Below are 20,269 nucleotides of genomic sequence, written 5' to 3' on the forward strand. Positions count from 1 at the left end.
GATCATTAGCCATTAGAGAAATGCAAATCAAAACTACAATGAGATACCATCTCATCCCAACAAGGCTAGCATTAATCCAAAAAATACAAAATAATAAATGTTGGAGAGGCTGTGGAAAGACTGGAACACTTACACACTGCTGGTGGGAATGTAAAATGGTACAACCACTCGGAAATCGATTTGCCACTTCCTTAAAAAACTAGAAACAGAAGTACCATATGATCCAGCAATCTCACTCCTTGGAATATATCCTAGAGAAGTAAGAGCCATCACACGAACAGACATATGCACTCCCACGTTCACTGCAAGCACTGTTCGCAATAGCAAAAAGATGGAAACAACCTAGGTGCGCATCAACGGACAAATGGACAAACGAATTATTGTATATTCACACAATGGAACACTATGCAATGATAAAGAACAACAATGAATCTGCGAAACATCTCATAACATGGATGAATCTGGAAGGTATTATGCTGAATGAAATTAGTGAGTTGCAAAAGGACAAATATTGTATGAGACCATTATTGTAAGAACTCAAGAAAAGGTTTTAAACACAGAAGAAAACATTCTTTGATGGTTACTAGGGTGGGGAGGGAGGGAGATGGGTATTCACTAACTAGATAGTAGAGAAGAATTATCTTAGGTAAAGGGAAGGACAGCACACGATACAGGGGAAGTCAGCACAAATGAACTAAACCAAAAGCTAAGAAGTTTCCTGAATACAACCAAACACTTCAAGAAACAGAGTAGCAGTGGTGGGGGTCTGGGGACCATGGTTTCAGGGGACATCTAGGTCAACTGGCATAACAAAGTTTATTAAGAAAACACTCTGCATCCCACTTTGGTGGGTGGCGTCTGGGGTCTTAAAAGCTAGTGAGCGGCCATCTAAGGTACTTCAATTGGTCCCAACACACCTGAAGCAAAGGAGAATGAAGAACACCAAAGACACAGCAAAATATTAGCCGAAGAGACAGAAAGGGCCACATAAACCAGAGACTACCAGCCTGAGGCCAGAAAAACTAGATAGTGCCCAGCTACTGCCAATGACCGCCCTGACACGGAACACAACAGAGAGTCCCTGACAGAGCAGGAGAAAAGTGAAGTGCAGAACTCAAATTCTAGTAAAAAGATCAGACTTAATGCTCTGACTGAGACTCGCGGGACCCCGGAAGACATGGCCCCAAGACTCTCTGTTAGCCCAGAACTGAAACCATTCCCGAAGTCGACTCTTAAGACAAAGATCAGACTGGATTATGGGAGATAAAATGATACTTGTGAAGAGTGCTTCTTAGCTCAAGTAGACACATAAGACTAAATGGGCAGCTCCTGTCCAGAGGTGAGATGAGAAGGCAGAAAGAGACAGGAGGTGGTTGAATGGACACCGGAAATCTGCGGCAGAAAGGAGGAGTGTGCTGTCACATTACAGGGAGAACAGCTAGTGTTACATAGCAATGTGTGAAAAAATTTTATATGAGAAACTGACTTGAACTGTAAACTTTCACTTAAGGCACAATTTTAAAATAAAAACATACACATTGTTAAAATATTTAAATACTAACATATTGGCTGGTAATAGTCATCCCCCCGCCCTCCCACCTGACCCTTTTGGGACTTCCCTAAGATATGGCAACTAAGGCTAATTCCTAGTATAGAAGGGGGTCCTAGAGACCCTGCTTCTGGAGGGTTCTAGATGTCCTGTGCTATGCTGGCTGCCAACCCAGTTGCTAAATATTTTGAATATCATCCCTTGTCTAATAGATAATAAGTATTAGCAATCAAGAAAGAATAAATGTAGCAGATATGACAAAACTATAAGTGAAAGAAGCTCTTTGGCTCTAAAGATAACCTGAGTTTAAAAAACCAAGAAGGCTTATTACGTTCTGGGCAAAACTAATGAAAGAAAGTTAAACTTAGGGGTTGGCCTCATGATTGAAAACCAAAAGAATGGCATGAAATGTGCTGGCCCAGGGTCGCTGTAAGTTGGAATCGATTCGATGGCAACAAGTTTGGTTTTAGTTTGGAATCCCACATATATGAAAGTACGTTTTGGGTTGTTTGTTTGCTCTCGTTTTATTTTTCTTAGAGGAAAATCAGTGAACCACCAACTGACTAGATGTAGTGGATACTGTGGTACACCATTCAAATTTCCTTTCAGGACCGAGGCATTCATTCTTTACCTGGTGGTGCCCGATGGCTCAGAACTGTCTACCTCTTCACCTGGTGGTGCCTGATGGCTCAGAACTGTCTACCTCTCAAGAACCGTCCTAAGCCAAAAGGAGCTTCCTTACACAAGAGCAAGTCCCCCTTCCAGCCTACATCCAAGGACTGGTCAATGCCGAAGTACCAAGGCCTGGCCCCCTTGCCTCCATTCAGGACAACTCTGAAGAGCCATTCACGACAACTCTGAAGAGCCTTCCAGAGCTTCTCCTGGGATAAATGGAAGCTTCTGTGGTAACTACATCACAGTTCTTCTCATTCTGCCCAATCCTGCTTCTCTCACTCCTTTATCAGTGTTGTTCCCAAGAGCACATACCAACAAACTTGCTGCATATACCACTCTTAGGGTCTGTCTCCAGAGATGCCAATCTAAGATAATAGGTCACAGCTCCAGAAAAAGCTGTGGGTTAGATGCAGGAGGACTGGAAAAATTGAACATAGCCACCCACTGACTATGATCTGAGATATCTCCAATATTACCAAGGAATAGGAGACTTCAGATACCACTGTTTAAGACCAGGTTTGGGACTGAAGTGATGAAAGCCAATAAACTACTAAATGAGAAGTTGAGAAAGTTAAGAAATCTAAATCCTTCCTGTACAAAATGAGTCTGGAAACAAAAATTTCAAAAAAAAGAAAAAGGAAATCCAAGGCTAAGAAAGGTGATAAATGAAATCCAACAATCATAGCACGATTTTACTACAGATAAAATTAGTTTTAAGAAACAGCCTTGTATCAAATGTCTCAAAAAAATCTGAATTAATAAACTCATTTTAAGCAGCTGAAACTGGATGGGACATAAAAGAAAAAAATTGTTAAGTCAATCTTGTATGTGCCAAAATTCTCAAAACAACTTATTTTATGAGGCTCTCTTTCACTGATAAAAATAAGACAATGATTAAAATATGCATATTGAATTATAGGTTTATATGCAGGAAAAACAATAAAAATAAATGACTTGGAAAACCACAATAGTAAGAGTTATATATGAATCCAAGTGTTTGCGTCTTTGGAAAGAATAATAACAGAAAATCTCAGGTGATTCAAATCAAGAAAAATTAAAAAAAAAAACATTAGAAAAGATGTAAAATTACAAAAATAAAGAATAGCATGCATATCATATGTTAATAAACCTGATGATTTTCAGAAAAATAGTATCAAATTTGACTCAGCAAATAAAGTCACATAAACCACTAAATTAGGAAGAAACAGAAGATGTTATCAAATTATTACTCCCTCAGAAAGTTTAGAGTATAGAAGACTTTATTATAAATCTATTTGAATTTCAAAGGGTCAGATTATTTCATGCAATAGACATTTATTCCACAATACTACTACTACTACTACAAGTAGCCAATGCTCCAGCCACTAATTCATTTAATCATCACAATAATCCAACGATGCAGATATTGTAACTATGTCCACTTTACATAGGTGGAAACTGTGGCACAAGAGGCTTGCCCATAACCAGGCTTACAGCTAGTAAGTGGTGGAGATGACATATAAATGAAAGAAGGTGCTTAACCTCTCCACTAAGCCACCATTCACAAAGGAAAGATGAAGCCTTTGTCTAAGAACCAAACATGACCCTGATGACAAAACCTTTGTAAAGTAGTTTTCTTCCTGTTTAAAAGAACATAAACATTTTAAAGTATCAAATACTTCAAAGCACTTACTAAATGCCTGGCACTGTTCTAAGCAAGCTCTAAATGTGACCTCACTTAATCCCCATTTCAACATCATGAGGAGTAACCATCATCCTCCTGGATAAATCAGGAAAACAGAAGCATTGAGAGGTATTCAGTGATGTGTTCCAGGTCACAAGCTAACAGGCGTCAAGCCAGGATTCAAACCCAGGTAGCCTAGCTCTGAAGCATGTGCTCTGAACCACTACATAATGCTACATTAAACACCAAGGAACATGCTGAAGACAGCAGAGAATATCACTTTTGAATTGATCGTTAAGTTACCGCTTTAATAAAATTAGATATGGGAATCAAGGCATCATTTATGAAATAGGTCATTACAGGCAAACAGTCATTAGGCACCCCACTCTTGATTCCTATATAATAATTGATATAAACGTAACAAATGAACGTGAAAAGCAATATCTCCAGGGGTAGTCATTAAAATCATAAACAGGCTGTCATTTTCTTATAACAAATAAATAATAATTATGTAGTTATGTGTGAATTATAAATACAATCTATACTATGACTAACAATCATTATGACTTCATTGCTTAATTAAACCCTTGTAATGTCTTTTCAAAACAAAGATGTAAGAAAAATTAATTTCTCCAATACAACTTAAAACATTTGTTCAAGCAATTTTCATGTCTGTAGTATTAGATTAAGACCAAATTAATTCGATTTGGATTTCATATACAAGGAAATTCTGAATTGAGTGTTAAATATATGAAAAGAAAATAGATAAGGACCAAACAGAATGTCTTACCTGTTATATAGCTACTGTGAGTCTGTAATATAGGCTACAACTCAATCCATATCATTAGGAATTTACATATTTATCTTGAACAATAAACTTTATTGCCTGCTCTAAAGGATAAACCAACCAAAATGTAGAACATCTTTAATATAAAAGTGACTGCTGTATTCCAGCAAAGTTTTTGATTGCTGAGTATTAATAGTAACATCTACCAATAATATGAAAATAATAGGCTACCTCTGGCTTCTTGTGATGTCTTCACTTCACTTTCGGTTTTCTCTTCAGTGTCTTCTCTGGCAGGAACATCACCACCACGCTGGTCTCTGAGAAAAATATTTGCAAGACTATCCTTTTAAAAAATGGTTCAAATTGCATTTCAACAACTGTTTCTCTTAACTTAAAAATAAATGGCACAACTAAAATAATAGAAAGGATATGTAGTTCTACTAAGAAGGCAATTAATCCTAGTAAAATCTATAAATGTCTATTTCCTTCATTATCAATTTTCATTTACTGTTTCAGGAAGGAGATTTTAAAACCTAAAATGATATGAAGATGAACTATTCTGGAAAAAGTAGCTATTGAATAATTCAACTACTAATTGGGACAAGTATTCATGAACAACTCTACTTGTACTGTTTGATAAAACTTCAATATAAAAACAAAAAAGTTTTGAAAGTGAACACCATTTACTTAAGTCACTTTATACTACCCAGCACCAGGATTCGGCCTTGAGGCTGAGACTGGCCCAGGGGATTCAATCCCACTTCTAGGAAGCTTTTTCAGCTTAATCAGCTCAAATCCATGGGCTGAACTGATTCCACCTCTGTCTGATCACGAAGGACCTCAGGCTAAACTAAACGTACCAGGGACGCTCTATGTGGGATGGACCCATTCGGTTCTTAATTCAGAGTTTTATTTGTAAACTAGAGACAAAAATGGCTTTAAAGGAACTAAATATAGGCTACCAACAGTTTCTTTAAAGCTATATATATGACAGAAATTTCTGTCTTCTCTGTAAAGCAGCGCTGACATTATACTTGGTAATTACATGTTAACATCAGCTTAATATGTTAAATAGCTTATATGATCTTACAAGCTTGTTTTGTATTAAATGGGAAATAATGGTTCTAGGTCACAAATTCTATCCCAGTAAGTATTGCTACCAATGGAAAAAAATCTGCTTGTAGATGGCTACGTTAATATTTACTAGAAACAATCACACATTACAGCGATATAACTTAAAACTGACATTTCCCAGGGTCAAAGAAAATAAATTCACAACTAGCTACTGTGGATTTCCTAGAAGTTTTGATGAATGGTATTTTTTTTTTTTTTTTTTAAAAAAAAAAAGACACTAAGGGCTAAAGTTAAGTCTTAGATTTTTTGTATATTTCAGTTTTTATGATCAGTTATTGATCTCATCACTGATAATCAAGTTACACTTTTGTAGTTTTAACAGCACATACTGTTCTTTTTCAATAAGGTAAACTTTGCTCCAATAAAGGTAGAAGATTTAAACAGAAGAGAAGTTCCTTTGTATTCTTATGCCCAAATAAAGCTGCAAATTATCTCATTCCTGAAATGTCAGAAAAAGACAATTTTCTAGGAGGAACATAGATAGGAAGGGAAAATATAACCTTTGACCCAAAAGGTTTCTTCATGCCTGGGTCTGCCATAATACATCACAAAATGTGAAGCAAAATGCAAGTTACTTGCTCTTATACTATTCATGTTGCTTCATCATAGAAGTATGTTCAGTTTTCCTTTCTGTATTATAATTTATAGCATTTCATTAAATTGTACCTATATAAACTTGGGACTATATAAACATGAATTTTACATTTACCCAATGCATTTCAGATCAAGGACTCCACAAAAAATATTTATTGAATGCTTTATTTCTGATAAATGCATTGATTCTGCTAGTTTCTTAAAATGAAAAATGGTTAACCCCAGTTGGGGTTCTACATGCTGTTTCCTTTAGCAAGAGATTGTGTATATGTGGCGGGGGGGGCGGGCAGTGGGGTTAATCTGTGCAGTCTGTTAGAACAGGTATTATGAAACAGACAGGTGAATAGAACCACTGAAGAGAACAGAATCCCAATCTAGCACATACAGAAATGTGGAAGCAGTTAATATTAAAAAGAAAAGTAAGCATTCTGAAGAACATACTATGAGCCAAAGACTGGCTGGGCTCTTTACACACCTTATACCTCATAACAATCCTTGGAGAAAGGGTCTATTATTACAGCCACGGAAACTTAAAGAGTTTAAGTAACTTGCCCTGTGACCTTGGGCACTAGGCCTTCCTGACACAGAAATCTAATATTAAATTCAATTGCACTTTGATTTTTACACTAATTTTTTTTTTAGGACAAAGTACATATCTTTGTTATATAAAGTTAAAGGGAAATCTGACTTCTTATGCCATAACATTATTTTCAAATTTGTCTTTTATTGATATGGTCAAAAATGAAGAATCTGACTCATTAACATTCTTATTTGTTCTTGTATTTTATTTAAAATAAATCCGTTTTCTCAACCAGGTAACCATTATTTTTCTCTTCTATCAGGTCAGGAATTTCATCATATTTATCCTAATTTAAAAAGTACTGTGAAGGATTTCTTTTTCTAGGTAAACATGAAATCCTTGTTCTAGGATTTCGACTTCCTAGGCAAAAAGTTATTCTAGCTACATGTCTTCCAATTACAGATGAAATATGATTACATCAGATTGTCAAAACTGTTATGATATGACAATACACTCTGGAACACAGTACCAGCCATGTTCCTTGAGAGGTTTTTTTTTTTTTTAAAATGACAACCAGAAATATTTTGACATTGTATTTTAATATTATAATTTTTCTCTAAATAAAAACGCCTTCAGCTACTCTTATCAACATTTTTCATTGCCAATAACGTCATTTAGGAAGAGGATACACAGCCTGAAGCCACCATCTGCCTGTCAAAGTTTGTCCTACTGCAGTGGCTTGCATCTTCTATGATGCTGGAAACTATGCCACTAGTATTTCAAGTATCAGCAGGATCACGCATGGTGACAGGTTTCAGCAGAGTTTTCAGACTAAGACAGGCTAGGAAGAAAGGCCTGGTCTACTTCTGAAAATTAGCCAATGAAAACCCTAAGTTCATGGAATATTATCTGATATAGTGCTGGATGATAAGCCTCCTAGGTTGGAACCAAAACCAAACAAAACCTGTTGCCATCAGTTCTGACTCATAGCTCTTACATTATTTATGTAATAGACAAATAGAAAAACTGACAAACAAATAAGTAAGACAGAGCAGAACTCCCCCATAGGGTTTATGAAAGCAGACAGCCACATCTTTCTCCCACGGAGTGGCTGGTGAGTTCGAACTGATGACCTTTTGCTTAGCAGCTGACAGCTTAACCACTGTTCAACCAGGGCTCCTTCCTAGATTGGAAAACACTCAAAATACACAGCGGCTGCAACAATGGATTCCAACAATTGTGAGGACGACACAGGGCCGGGCAGTGTTTCGTTCTCTTGCACATGGGGTTGCCTTGTGTTGGAGCCAACTTGACAGCAACTAACAACCACCACCAACATAAGAGGCACGGGAACAGGGAATCTTAATATGGAGAAAGTAGCTCAATGTAGTGGTTGCATGCATGGTCTTTGGAAGTGAACAGACCAGATTCAAATTTTAGTACTATTACTTACTAGTTCTACATGACCTTTAGCAAGTTATTTAACTTCCTTAATTCTCAGGTGTATCATTTGTAAAACAGAGATTAATAAATCATATACCTACCTCACAAGGCGTTTTGAGGACTGAATAAAATAATGTATAGAAAGTGCTAAGTACAGTGCCAAGCACATAATAAGTCACAGCATGCTACGTGGTAGCTATTACTATTTAGGAATTACTTACATTTTAGGATAAACTATTCTATGGACACCTGATTTCTTTAAGACATTTGTAGTCTTCAAGTATTAAAATAACTTTTAGAGTAACACTGAAAAGGACAGACTCCGTAGCCCGACTGCCCTATCATCTAGGTCTATTAGAGTCTAGCAAGGTGACCTGTAACCAAGACAGGTGTCCACATTTCCTCATCGGTAGAATGTTGCTGTTGTTAGTTGGACCCCACATGTTAAGGGGTAGAACTACTCCATAGGGTTTTATTGGTTGTGATCTTCATGGAAGCAGATCACCAGGCCTTTTCTTCCACAGTACTGCTGGGCGGGTTAGGGATATAATAAATGAACCTCTACACCCACATAAGGTCATTATGAGGATAAAATGAGGTCATGTAGGTGAAAAATACCTAGAAGAGTACCTGGAATATAGCAATTTGTTTTGGGACTTTAGAATTCTGAAGGGTCAATTATTTCAATATTTCTTTAGCATGAATTCACATCGAATTGTGGCAAAATTTTACTTAAGAATACTCTTTAGGTTTCTAATTAAAACATCGTGGAATCCACAAGTCCAGTATTCTTTTCTCTCTGTAATTATGTGTCACATTTTGGATGTCTTATTATCTTACTCTATGCTTTATGGTAAACATTAGTGAAACAAACATTAAAGAGTAAATACATAGTAACGTGATGACATCTGAACACATACAACTGTATTTCTTCAAATTCATTTATCTTTCATTTAAGAACAATTCCTAACTAATTAGGTTTCAACTATTCTGTTAAAAATAATATTGAAAAAAGATGAAACAATAAATTACTCTGCTGAAATTACGGGATTTATTGATTTCAGTCACCTTTCTAAATCCATCATCAAAGTAGGCAGTAGAATATGAACAGTAGGTAGAAATACGTATGATACAGGTTAGGGAGCTTGGGCTGAACAATTATAGGTCAAATGTAAAAGGTCCACTCTTTGGCTTGGCACTTGCCTAAAATAACCCCACCCTTCTCTTCCCAAAATAGCTTATTCTAATCTTATAGGAGGAGCCCTGGTGGCAGCACTTGGCTGCTAACCCAGAGGTTGGTGGTTCCAACCTACCCAGAGGCTCCTTGGGAGAAAGACCTGGCAATCTGCTCCTGTAAAGATTATAGCCTAGAAGACCCTATGGGGCAGTTGTACTCTGTCACATGGGGTCACTATGAGTTGAAATCGACTCAGAGGCCTTTAACAACAACAGTCTTACTGGGGCCTTGGTGAGGCTGAAAAGTACCTATGTCCCCCAGCAATAAGTGGGGACCCAATGAACACTAGTGAGAGCTGTAAAAAACTGAGGTTTTTCCGTCGCTTGACAAAAGGCTGTCTGTTTGCATGTCTCCAACACTTTACTTTTCCTTTAAATTTCTGCGCCGAGGTGACTTACAGGTAAAAGATCAGATAATGAGAATCCCAGTATTTACAGTTTAAAGGTATATTAGAAGAGTACTTGATCTAAGATGTAACTATTGGTCTCTACTCCTTTGGAGAAAAAGAGAAAAAAGGAAGACAAAGACTTGAAGAAGAAACTAGTCTACAGGACCAATAGCCTACATGAACCATGGCCTCATCTACCCTGAGACCAGAAGAACTAGATGGTGCCTGGCTACCACTACCAACTGTTCTGATCAGACACAAAAGATGGTCCCAGACAGAATGGGGGAAAACTGTAGAAGAAAACACAAATTCTTAAAAAAAGGCCACGCTTACTAGACCAGTTGAGACTAGACGAACTCCTGAGATGACTGCCTTGAGATACCTTTTAAACTTTCACTGAAACCACTTCTGGACATCACCATTCAGCTAAATAACAGATCGGCTCATAAATAAACAGTATCACCTGTGAGTATTATACTTCTTTAAAAAATCATCTATATGAGACCAAATGGTCAACATTTACCCTAAAGCAAAGATGAGACAGTAAGGAGGGAGCAGGGAAGCTAGATAAAAGGAAACGGAAGAACCAGAATGGAAATAATGAGAATGTTGACACATTGTAAAAAATATAATCAATATCACTGAACAGTATGTATAGAAACTGTTAAATGGGAATGTAATTTGCTGTATAAACTTTCACCAAAAACACAATAAAATATTATATGTATATATATATTAAAAAAAAAGTACTTGAACTGCCTCCAGAATGCTTCCTACCATGAAGAAGAGACCATGCTTGAAAGGTTTCAGTGGCAAAGAAGACATCATCTTCAAAGGCATTCAGAAAAGTCAGCAAATAAAAACAGTGGGATTAAAACCTTTAATCTATGGTTAATATTTGAATGAAAGGTTTTTAAAAATTAAATTTCTTCTGAGGTTTTAAAAGCTAGTACATTTGCAATAGTTTTACTTGTGTTTTCATAAACAAGGCCCGGGAGAGATAAACATGCTTTACTACTTAACCTATGACTAAAAATGAAACACTTCAATGGAAGTCTGTTAAACTGTAATTTAGCATAAGAAACATGTGTTAAGTGAGGAAAAGGACTATAATGAATAAATACGGTGGGTATCATCAAGTAAAAACGGTAACAATCCAGCAAAAATGAATTAATTCAGCAACTAATTAATCAATCCTCTTATGAAATGAATGGTCCTAACCAATAAGGAAGACTTGGGAAATATAGATTAGGTATCATTAGAAGAGTGAGACCATGTGACTTCCTTGTTGTAGAAAAGGGAACGGATGTCACTGCTCTTCTACTATGTAAGCGTCTCCTGAGTCAAGACTTGGTGCTATTCAAGGAGATAAAATAAGATCCTGTTACAATATTGTTCCAACGACTTCACAGGCGTATAACAATAATACAATCATCTTTTCCTCACCCTTTGAGTGGCTGCCTTGGTGTCACAGCGGTTGGCATCAGAACTGTGAGTTTTTAACTACAACTGAGATTCTCTTAGGTGCACACAGATTTGATTCAGACTCCCAAGGGCTGAATATGCAAAAACCTCCCTAGTTCCTAATTCGTACCTGGCAGCCCATCAACAAAAGAGTGGGAAAATGCTTTAAAATAGCCAGGGAATGCCTAGTTATTAAAATGGCTTTCTCTAATTTTCAACACCAAGCCCTCAGGCCAAAAAACCTTAGAAGGGAAAACAAAATCCCTAATGCTTACTAATTAACTTTTGCAATCTTTTAGACTTTTGTCTCTAAATTAATTTTATTCTACTTGATATTATAGCTTTGCAAATAAATAGATGTATATGTGTTTTTAGTTACATACTTCATGTTAGCTTACTTTCTCATCTGTTTAACCCCCCAAAAACCAAACCAGTTGCCACTGAATTGATTGCGACTCACGGTGACTCTACCTGTGTCAGAACAGAACTGCGCCCCATAGGGTTTTCAATGGCTGTAATCTTTCAGCAGATCACCAGGATTTTCTTTGGAGGCACCTCTAGGTGGATTTAAACTGCCAGCTTTTTGGTGAGTAGCCTACAGCTTAATCATTTGTACCACCCAGGGGCTCTACCCAGGGACTCCATCTGTTTAACAGGGTCCTCTTAAAGGATACAGACTGGCTTGCTATGACTGACAAAATTAGAGTCATCCTGAAATATAAATCAGATTGATGGCAGCAATTCCTGCAAATACTCTATATAATTTTCAGAGTAGGAACACTAGTCCTGCAACTTCAGAAGCCATTTTAACGGCCTGTAATGAACTGAACAAACAATGTTATCATTAGACTTAGTTAGCAGTGGGCATTTTTACCCTGCAATGTAATACAAGCATTTGGCAGACATTTAAAAGATGCTTTAGTGTGTCGCTATGAGATGGAATTGACTCGATGGCAATGGGTTTTTTAGTGTGTTTATGTGGTATGTCTAGGCAGCCAAAAACAACATGGGATGCTTAAAGCATTAAGTGATTTTTAACAGAGATATCACCTAACTTAGACACACAAGTACAAACAGCTACAGAACGATTTCATGAAAAAAGACTATGTGGGATAGACGTCTGATGTCCCCCAACTGATAATACATTGTAAATTGTTTCCCTAGAGAGGGGTCTTTTCATTCAATAGTGATTTTCCAAGCTTGGTTTGAAGATCACTTGCATATACCACCTAGGAGTGCTTTTTAAAAAATAAAGATTCCTGGGACACATCTTACCCTTCCTGATTTAGATTCTCTAGAGGTGGTGCTTCCAGAGCTGCATTTTAACAAGCACCCCAGATGACTGGGATGCAAAACAAAGTCTGAGACCCAGGGAAGTCTTTAAGTAAAAGCTCAGCTCCCTCATCCCTAGGGTAGAATAACTGTGAGGCATGTGTTTTACAGTAACCCCCAGAGTTTTCCCAACAGGACCGCGCTCCTGCTGCCCATGGTGGTAACCAGCATGATACCTAAGCTTTTACTGGCTGCGTCTCTTTCCCTGTCTCACTTCCTCACTCCCCCACTGATGTTTTCTTCACCTCCCATGTAAACCACCTGCAATCAAATTCTTGTCTCAGGGTCTGCCTCCAGGGGTGCAAATTGTTTCTTGATGTGCCGAAGTTCATTTTCAAAAGTTCAGTCAAGTCTGGCAACCAAATTTTAGTAAACTATTAATAACGGCACAAAGAAAATTTGTGAAAACTTGAGAGGAAAATTACATCCAGGTGAACAATGAATAAAGGAAAAGAGAGAACATAATTTGGTATTATGAGAATCATTTTGGCTGAGTGCCCTATTTAAGTTTAACCTAGGGATATCAAAGAAATGGGCCGGCCATTCTTTTGCTCCTCAGGAATAAAAAATATCTGTGAAATAAGTAACCTTTTTCTCTTTCAACAACAATAATAAAAACTAACATTTACTGAAGCTTATTACTTATTAGCCACTTCCCTAAGTACTTTACATCTTTTTTCTCATATAAACCTTCTACCAAGCAAAGAACTATTGAGTAATTTGTTGCAGGTCACATACCCAACAAGTCAGGGAGTCAAGATTTAAATCCAAGCAGTTGACTCCACCCCCACGCACTTAATCAGCATGTTACGGCACCCACCCATTCAGGAAACAACAGAAAACACAGTATCCTTGTAGTGTTGAGCCTACGCTACTTATGCATTTGCTCCTTGGGTCTACCTCAGAGAAATAATTCACCTTAGGAGCTGTAGCTGCGGTAAGAGATTAGGTGACCAGACACAGACAACGTGAGAAAGTTTACTTACATCAACTTTCTACATTTAAAGTGTTTAATAGTGCTCTTTGGTTTGTGTGCTCTAAACTATAAGTAGGAAACTACTACACAGAGAAAGGCTGGTATCCTTGACAGCATTTACTCAGGAAGATAACATTTAAGAAAAATATCTAGCAGAAATAAGAACCATCCTAGAATAGTACCTCGTTTGGCATGTAGAAAATGCTCAATAAACGTTTTCTGAATATATCTGTAAATGATTTATTTTCATTTAGTTTTGCTTTTCTGCCAGGAATTACAAAAACTTTAAAGAATATGAGATTACTTACTATCTTCTAAGCTTTAAAGGGTAACATTCTTTTTAATTAAGCAGAAAGCTTCAATGAGCCTCACAATTATTTTCCTACTCAACCTTTTAGTGTACTATGGATTCACACAAGGTGGGAACCACCTTACTGCTTCTTGGTTATGTGGGAGGAAGTAAGAAGAAATGTAGAATTCTGTCTAAATAGTTGGAAATCTAAATTATACCTCTTTCATGTTTCTTACATATTAAAACTGTAGCTCTGGCCAAAGCTGATTCAGAAAGTGAGAGTCAAGAAGACACTATTAAATCAAACGAACGTCTGTATAGATCTTCAACCCCAAACTCTCGAGAACAGGACTTAGGTGGTTCTATGCTTGTCACCCATGCTCATTTACACCTAAAATACCATGTGTCATTTTGATTGTTGTGAGCACCAGTACTGCCTGGAGAAGAATAATCTGAAACCAATTTTAAAAGAGGAAATAAATTTATGTTGTTTTGGACAATATTATTTTTTAGTTATGCATAATGGAGTGTTGAGGTTGAACTATCACAATATCTATAACTTCTTTAAAATACATCAGTTAAAAAAATACAGTAAGAAAAAAGTCTTGGTCAAAGATTTAAAACAGGATTTAAAAACAGGATTTAGGGGTCATTTGGATTGTTTCCCTCACATTCCCTTTGACTGCATGCAACTAATTAAACGTCTCATATTACTTCTAGCCACAAAAAATAAATTAATAAGTAAATAAGATAAAAGATTAACTCTGGAAAGATGAAGATGAGATGAAATCTAAGCAAAGTCTTTAAAAACCCTGATTAATGTAACAAACTCATTTACCAAATCTTGGCTTTCAAAAATGAGGGCATAATACTTGAAGAAATTTAAATTTAAGACAAATGAAAGTATTAATTCTCATACTAATAGTTACAGGCACAGAATTAATTGACTCAAAAGGTAGTACAGGTTAAAATTACGTGTAATTAAAAATATTTAGATATGAAAAAATATTTAGATATAAAATATTTTCAGTGGACTCACAGAAAACTTAAAATGACTGGGATTGTTCTTTAATCACAGGCAATGACAGGAAGAACCATAACCATATGCTAACAGAAGACAGAACATGGGTTAGATTCAGTATGATAATTACTCTCTTCTTACACGGATTTAGAACTACAGAGGAAACCAAGACATCACCCAAACCAACTGCTGCTGGCTTCTGTCATGAGGAGACTCTGGCCTCAGGTATGAAGGCCTGAGAGATGAAACTGCCTGCCCTTCAGAGCAGCTTCACTTCATGGAGAAATTGTAGCACTGTGAACACAAGTGTTTACTTGAATTTCAGCTTCATGAGAATATCCAGAAATAACCAAGAGTTATAAAACATGCTTTTTCCTGAAAAGAGAAAGAACTTCTTTGTTCTGTTTTTGCTTTTTATAATTCCTGGGAAAAAAATTTCTTCATAACTGTACACCGAAACAGTGCTAGTAGGACTGTAGCAATTAAAGGCATACCAAAACCGAAAAAACCAAACCTGTTGCCACTGAGTCAATTCTGACTCACAGCGACCCTAAAGGACAGAGTAGCTTGGCCTAGCAGTGCTTACAAAAATACCTCATGGGGATAGTGAACGGCTGGCAAACAAACGCAGAAGGCATGTGTTATCTGTGTAAAAATGTGTGTGTGTGTGTGTATACATATGTATGAAGTATATATACACGTATATGTATTATCTATTATACATACATCCGTACACATATATTATATACACATATACGTATATGTATACATATACGTATACACACATATCTTTTATACATATGTGTATATATATGGCTGTAAATGATCATAGCACATGTAACTTAAAAAAAAAAAATCCAAGAGTCCATACTATTTATTCAAATTTTAAAAATGACCAGGGGAGGGGAGAAAAGCCTTTCATTAAAGCAGAATGATAGTCAAATAATGTAGAAGAAATGCTGAATTAGATGATCAGTATTTTGCAATGGATACTACTATCATTAGATAAAAGGTCAATGGATGTTCCATGTTTGTGGTAAGTGGGAAAACATGAGCATGGAGTGGATACTGGATGACGTTAAGGCATTATTATTTTTTTTTTTTAGCTGTGGTCATAATATTACAATTATGTGAAATAATATTCTCCTTAGGTTATATATACTGAATAGGTATGAAGCATCAAGAAGTCTGTAACTTATCCTTAACTAGTTCAAGTGAAAAAAATGTCTATGGGTGTGTGTTTGTGTGTATGGAGGCAAGAAAATGTGGCAAAACATTACAGTTGAAACTGATGTGAGAAATAAGGGTGTTCATTTTAATTTAATATGTTATAAAAAATATAAAAAATTGAGGTAAAAAGTTGCAAAAATTACCTAGGTTAGTTTTTTTTAAAAAACATTTTATTGTGTTTTTGAAAGTTTACACAGCAAATTAGATTCCCATTCAACAATTCATACAGAAATTGTTCCATGCCGTTGGCTGCTAGCCCTGCATATCTGTCAGCACTCTTGCCATTTCCACCCAGCCTTCCGTTTCCATTCCTCCAGGTTCCCTGCCCCTCCTCGCCTTCTCATCTTTGCTTTTGGGCAAAGGCTGCCCATTTGGTCTCGTATAGCTGACTGTTCTAAAGAGCACATTCCTCACAGACGTTATTGTTTCTTGCATTTTTACAGAAATAGCACATGCCTTCTCTGTTAGTTTGCCAACTGCTCCCTCACCCCACCAGGAATTTTTATAAGCGCCGCTATGCCTATTTTTTCTTTTTTCTTTTTTTAAAGCATAGTGGCGCTTACAAAAATACCTTGCAGGGAGATGGTGCAGTTGGTAAACAAACGCAGAAGGCATGTGTTATTTGTGTTAAAATACAGTATTTTATAGGCTAATCTATTATTTGGCTGAAAGGTAACCACTGGGAGTAGCTTCAGTTCCAAGTTAAAGGGTATTTTAGAGGGATACTCACGGGTTCCTCCAGTCTCTATCAGTCCAGTAAGTCTAGTCTTTTTTATAAATCTGAGTTCAATTCTACATTTTTAGTCCATTCTAACCAGGACCTTCTATTGTGTCTCCGTCAAATCGGTCAGTAGTTGTAGCCAGGCACCACTTAGTTCTTCTGGTCTCAGGCTAGAAGAGGCTGTGGTTCCTCTGGGCGATTAGTCCTGTGGACTAATTGTTTCTTTGAATCTTTTGTTTCCTTCACTCTCCTTTGCTCCAGGAGGGAGGAGACTAATAGTTGTATCTTAGATGGCTGCTCATAAGCTTTTAAGATCTCAGACACTACTCACCAAGCTAGGCTGCAGAATATTATCTTTGTGAACTATGTTATACCAACTGACCTAAAGGTACCCTGAGATCAAGATAGGTTTTTCTCTTTATCATTACGTGGCAAGTTTTCTTGAAAGGAGATATACCTTCCATAGCGTGCTTTCTGTTCTCTGACATAGATTTTCTGGATGACTAATCTTGAATTGAAGATTTGAATTTGAATTCTGTACCTGTAATTACTACTATGTGAATTAATACTTTTATTTGCCTAAGTTAAATTTCTTCAGGAGATAATACCCTCATTTTAGGGTGCTGCGATTTGGTAGATGAGTTTATGTTACATTAGTCATGGTTTTACGGGCTAAAAAAAAAAAAAAATCACTACTGTTAATCATTCAAATGTCTACCTGATTCATCCAAAATAATGGAAGTTATAAAACATGAAAATAAACTGAGAACTGTTACCTTAGATTTTATCATACTCCATAAACAAAACCTTCAAAACTTAAACATTAAAGATCATCTTTCTACTAATTCACTCATTTCTTTTAGTAGAATCCTCAGCTAAAATAAGAGTACAAACCATTTACTTAATGCTGTATCTAACAAAATGTAGTTCTTTACCTCAATTCCACAAAAGAAATCAAAAGTAAACGACTGGGTTTATAGTACAATTAATATTTTAATAATTAAATGAAATAATGTATATGAAAGTACTTGGCATACACAGAACTAAAACAATTTCCGAGGCCAACTCTTCAGACAGGGATTGGACTGGACTGTGGGATACAAAGTGATACATGTGAGGAGTGTGCCTCTTAGCTCAAGTAGATACAAAAGTCTAAATGGGCAGCTTCTGTCCCGAGGTGAGATGGGAAGGCAGAGAGGGTTAGGAGCTGGTTGAATGGACATGGGGAATCAGGGGTGAAAAGGAGGAGTGTGTTGTCACAGTATGGGGAGAGCAATTAGGGTTACATAACAATATATGTATAAATTTTTGTATGGGAGACTAACTTGAAATGTAAACTTCATTTAAACTACAACAATAAACAAACAAAAAAAAAGTACTTGGCATACAGCAAGCACTAAAACAAAATAATGTCCATTCTTCACAAGGAGTCTGTCATATTTTTAATAAGGGATGGTTCTTCATAAATATTGAGTACTTCATTCAGAAATGTGAACTGGCAAGCAGTGAAAAGACTGGAATTTCTAAACTTCTGACACCAAACAAGTTCAAATAAAAGATGAACAAGAAAGAGGAAATCCTGCTTGATTTAGATGTGCTTTTATAATCCCTCTGGCCCAATTTTTTTTTTAATTCTAAGTACTGATCCCCACCATCGTTTTACATTAAATAAGGCACATTTTCAACAAACTAAAATAAATCATAAAGTATCAAAAAAGAAAACCTCTGTCAATCAGGGAACTCTAAACAACACTAATATTATCACTTTAATTACCTGGTTTCAGGAGATGAAGAGCTTTCATTTGTGTCTGTTCTTTTATTTCTTGGAAATGATGGACTAGCTGGAGGCATCTCACCACTTAAACGGTCTGGGAAAATACGGTCTTTATTCAAATTGACATCTGAATACGGACAGGTGGCAGAACTAGAAGATTAAAAAAAGAAAGGAACATTCCCATTAGAACAGTCGTACTTCTCCCAATTAAAATGACAGCCTACAGAACATAAAATCCCAAAATTTAAATGAATTTATCATATAGATCTATATGTGTGGAGGTGCATATATATGATTAAATAAACATACAGTATGAACTATTTTATCTTTGAAAGATAATTTAAGAATATTCAGAAAGAAAGTATCTCTTTGCACTAGATTTTAAGAAACAATATGATGCAATCTTTGAAATGGATTAATGGTCACTGCACGATTTCCTCTGTATTGTCCAAGGCAGGGATCAATGGAGCGCATTCGCTCCCTACCGTGATCCTCCAGGTCCAGGGCAGCCATTGGTTCTTTAATTCCCTTTATTCCAAGTACTGCCCTCCAAAAGAAGTTGGTCCCCCTATGTTCCTGTCTCTTGGCCTGATAGCACACCTGATATTCTGGAAAGTATGTGTATCAACTTTAGCTAACTCTGTACCTAATATAAGAAAGAGGCAGAGGCCAACTTGGATAATGACGTAACTCACTTCCCCTTCCACCTGTGCCCAATTACTGGTCTTTCACGTCTCATGCAAAGGATATTTCATATAGATAGAGTCCAAAGTTTATTAGTGGTTTGCAGGGGCAGGTAGGAGGGGGAAATGGGGAGTTGTTGCTTAAGGGCACTGAGTTTCTGTTAAGAGTGATGAAAAAATTTGTATAAATACAAAGTTATTTACATTTATTAAAGCTGCACATGAACTTTATAAATTCAGCAGTCCTGATCAAACTTCTTAGAATCATTTTTAGTTTCTCATGTATTGTTTCCAGTGACAACACATTAGTAATGTGTATGTACACACCCACACATACACCTCTTTACCTTTATTTAATTCCTTAGAAAGTAGAGGGGTAGATTCACATAGGATTACACCATTCCCTACCGTGTGGACTTTATTAGGGGTACTCTATTATACATTGTTCTATATCATATATGCGTGTACATATTGTACATATATATGTGTCCATGGCAATGAGTTTGGTTTTATATATATATATATTTCTGTTGCCTTCAAGTCGATTCTGACTCATAGCGACCCTACAGGACAGAGCAGAACTGCCCCACAGGGTTTCCAAGGAGCAGCTGGTGGGTTCGAACTGCCGACCTTTTGGTTAGCAGCCAAAGACTTAACCACTGTGCAACCAGGGCTACATACACAAACACACACACATACACACATATATATATGTATACACATACACATACACACACACAAATACTTCCACTGGCCCCTCTAAGGAAGCTGTTTCTCCTAGGAAAT

General features: G+C 36.6%; 1 protein-coding gene across 4 annotated transcripts in view; it reads right to left on the reverse strand.

Moving 5' to 3' along the window:
• The window catches only part of L3MBTL3 (L3MBTL histone methyl-lysine binding protein 3), a 123,392-nt gene that overhangs the window by 17,108 nt on the left and 86,015 nt on the right, over positions 1 to 20,269 (reverse strand). For all 4 annotated transcript variants that reach the window (XM_023730215.1, XM_023730223.1, XM_023730205.1 and 1 more), the window contains 2 exons: positions 18,801 to 18,950; positions 4,906 to 4,991 (listed from right to left, as the gene is read on the reverse strand). In XM_023730215.1, coding sequence (XP_023585983.1) covers positions 4,906 to 4,991; positions 18,801 to 18,950 — 236 coding nt within the window. The remainder of the gene's footprint in view (positions 1 to 4,905; positions 4,992 to 18,800; positions 18,951 to 20,269) is intronic.

Source organism: Trichechus manatus, unplaced genomic scaffold (genome assembly GCF_000243295.1).
Source record: "Trichechus manatus latirostris isolate Lorelei unplaced genomic scaffold, TriManLat1.0 scaffold00002, whole genome shotgun sequence".
Taxonomy (NCBI): domain Eukaryota; kingdom Metazoa; phylum Chordata; class Mammalia; order Sirenia; family Trichechidae; genus Trichechus; species Trichechus manatus.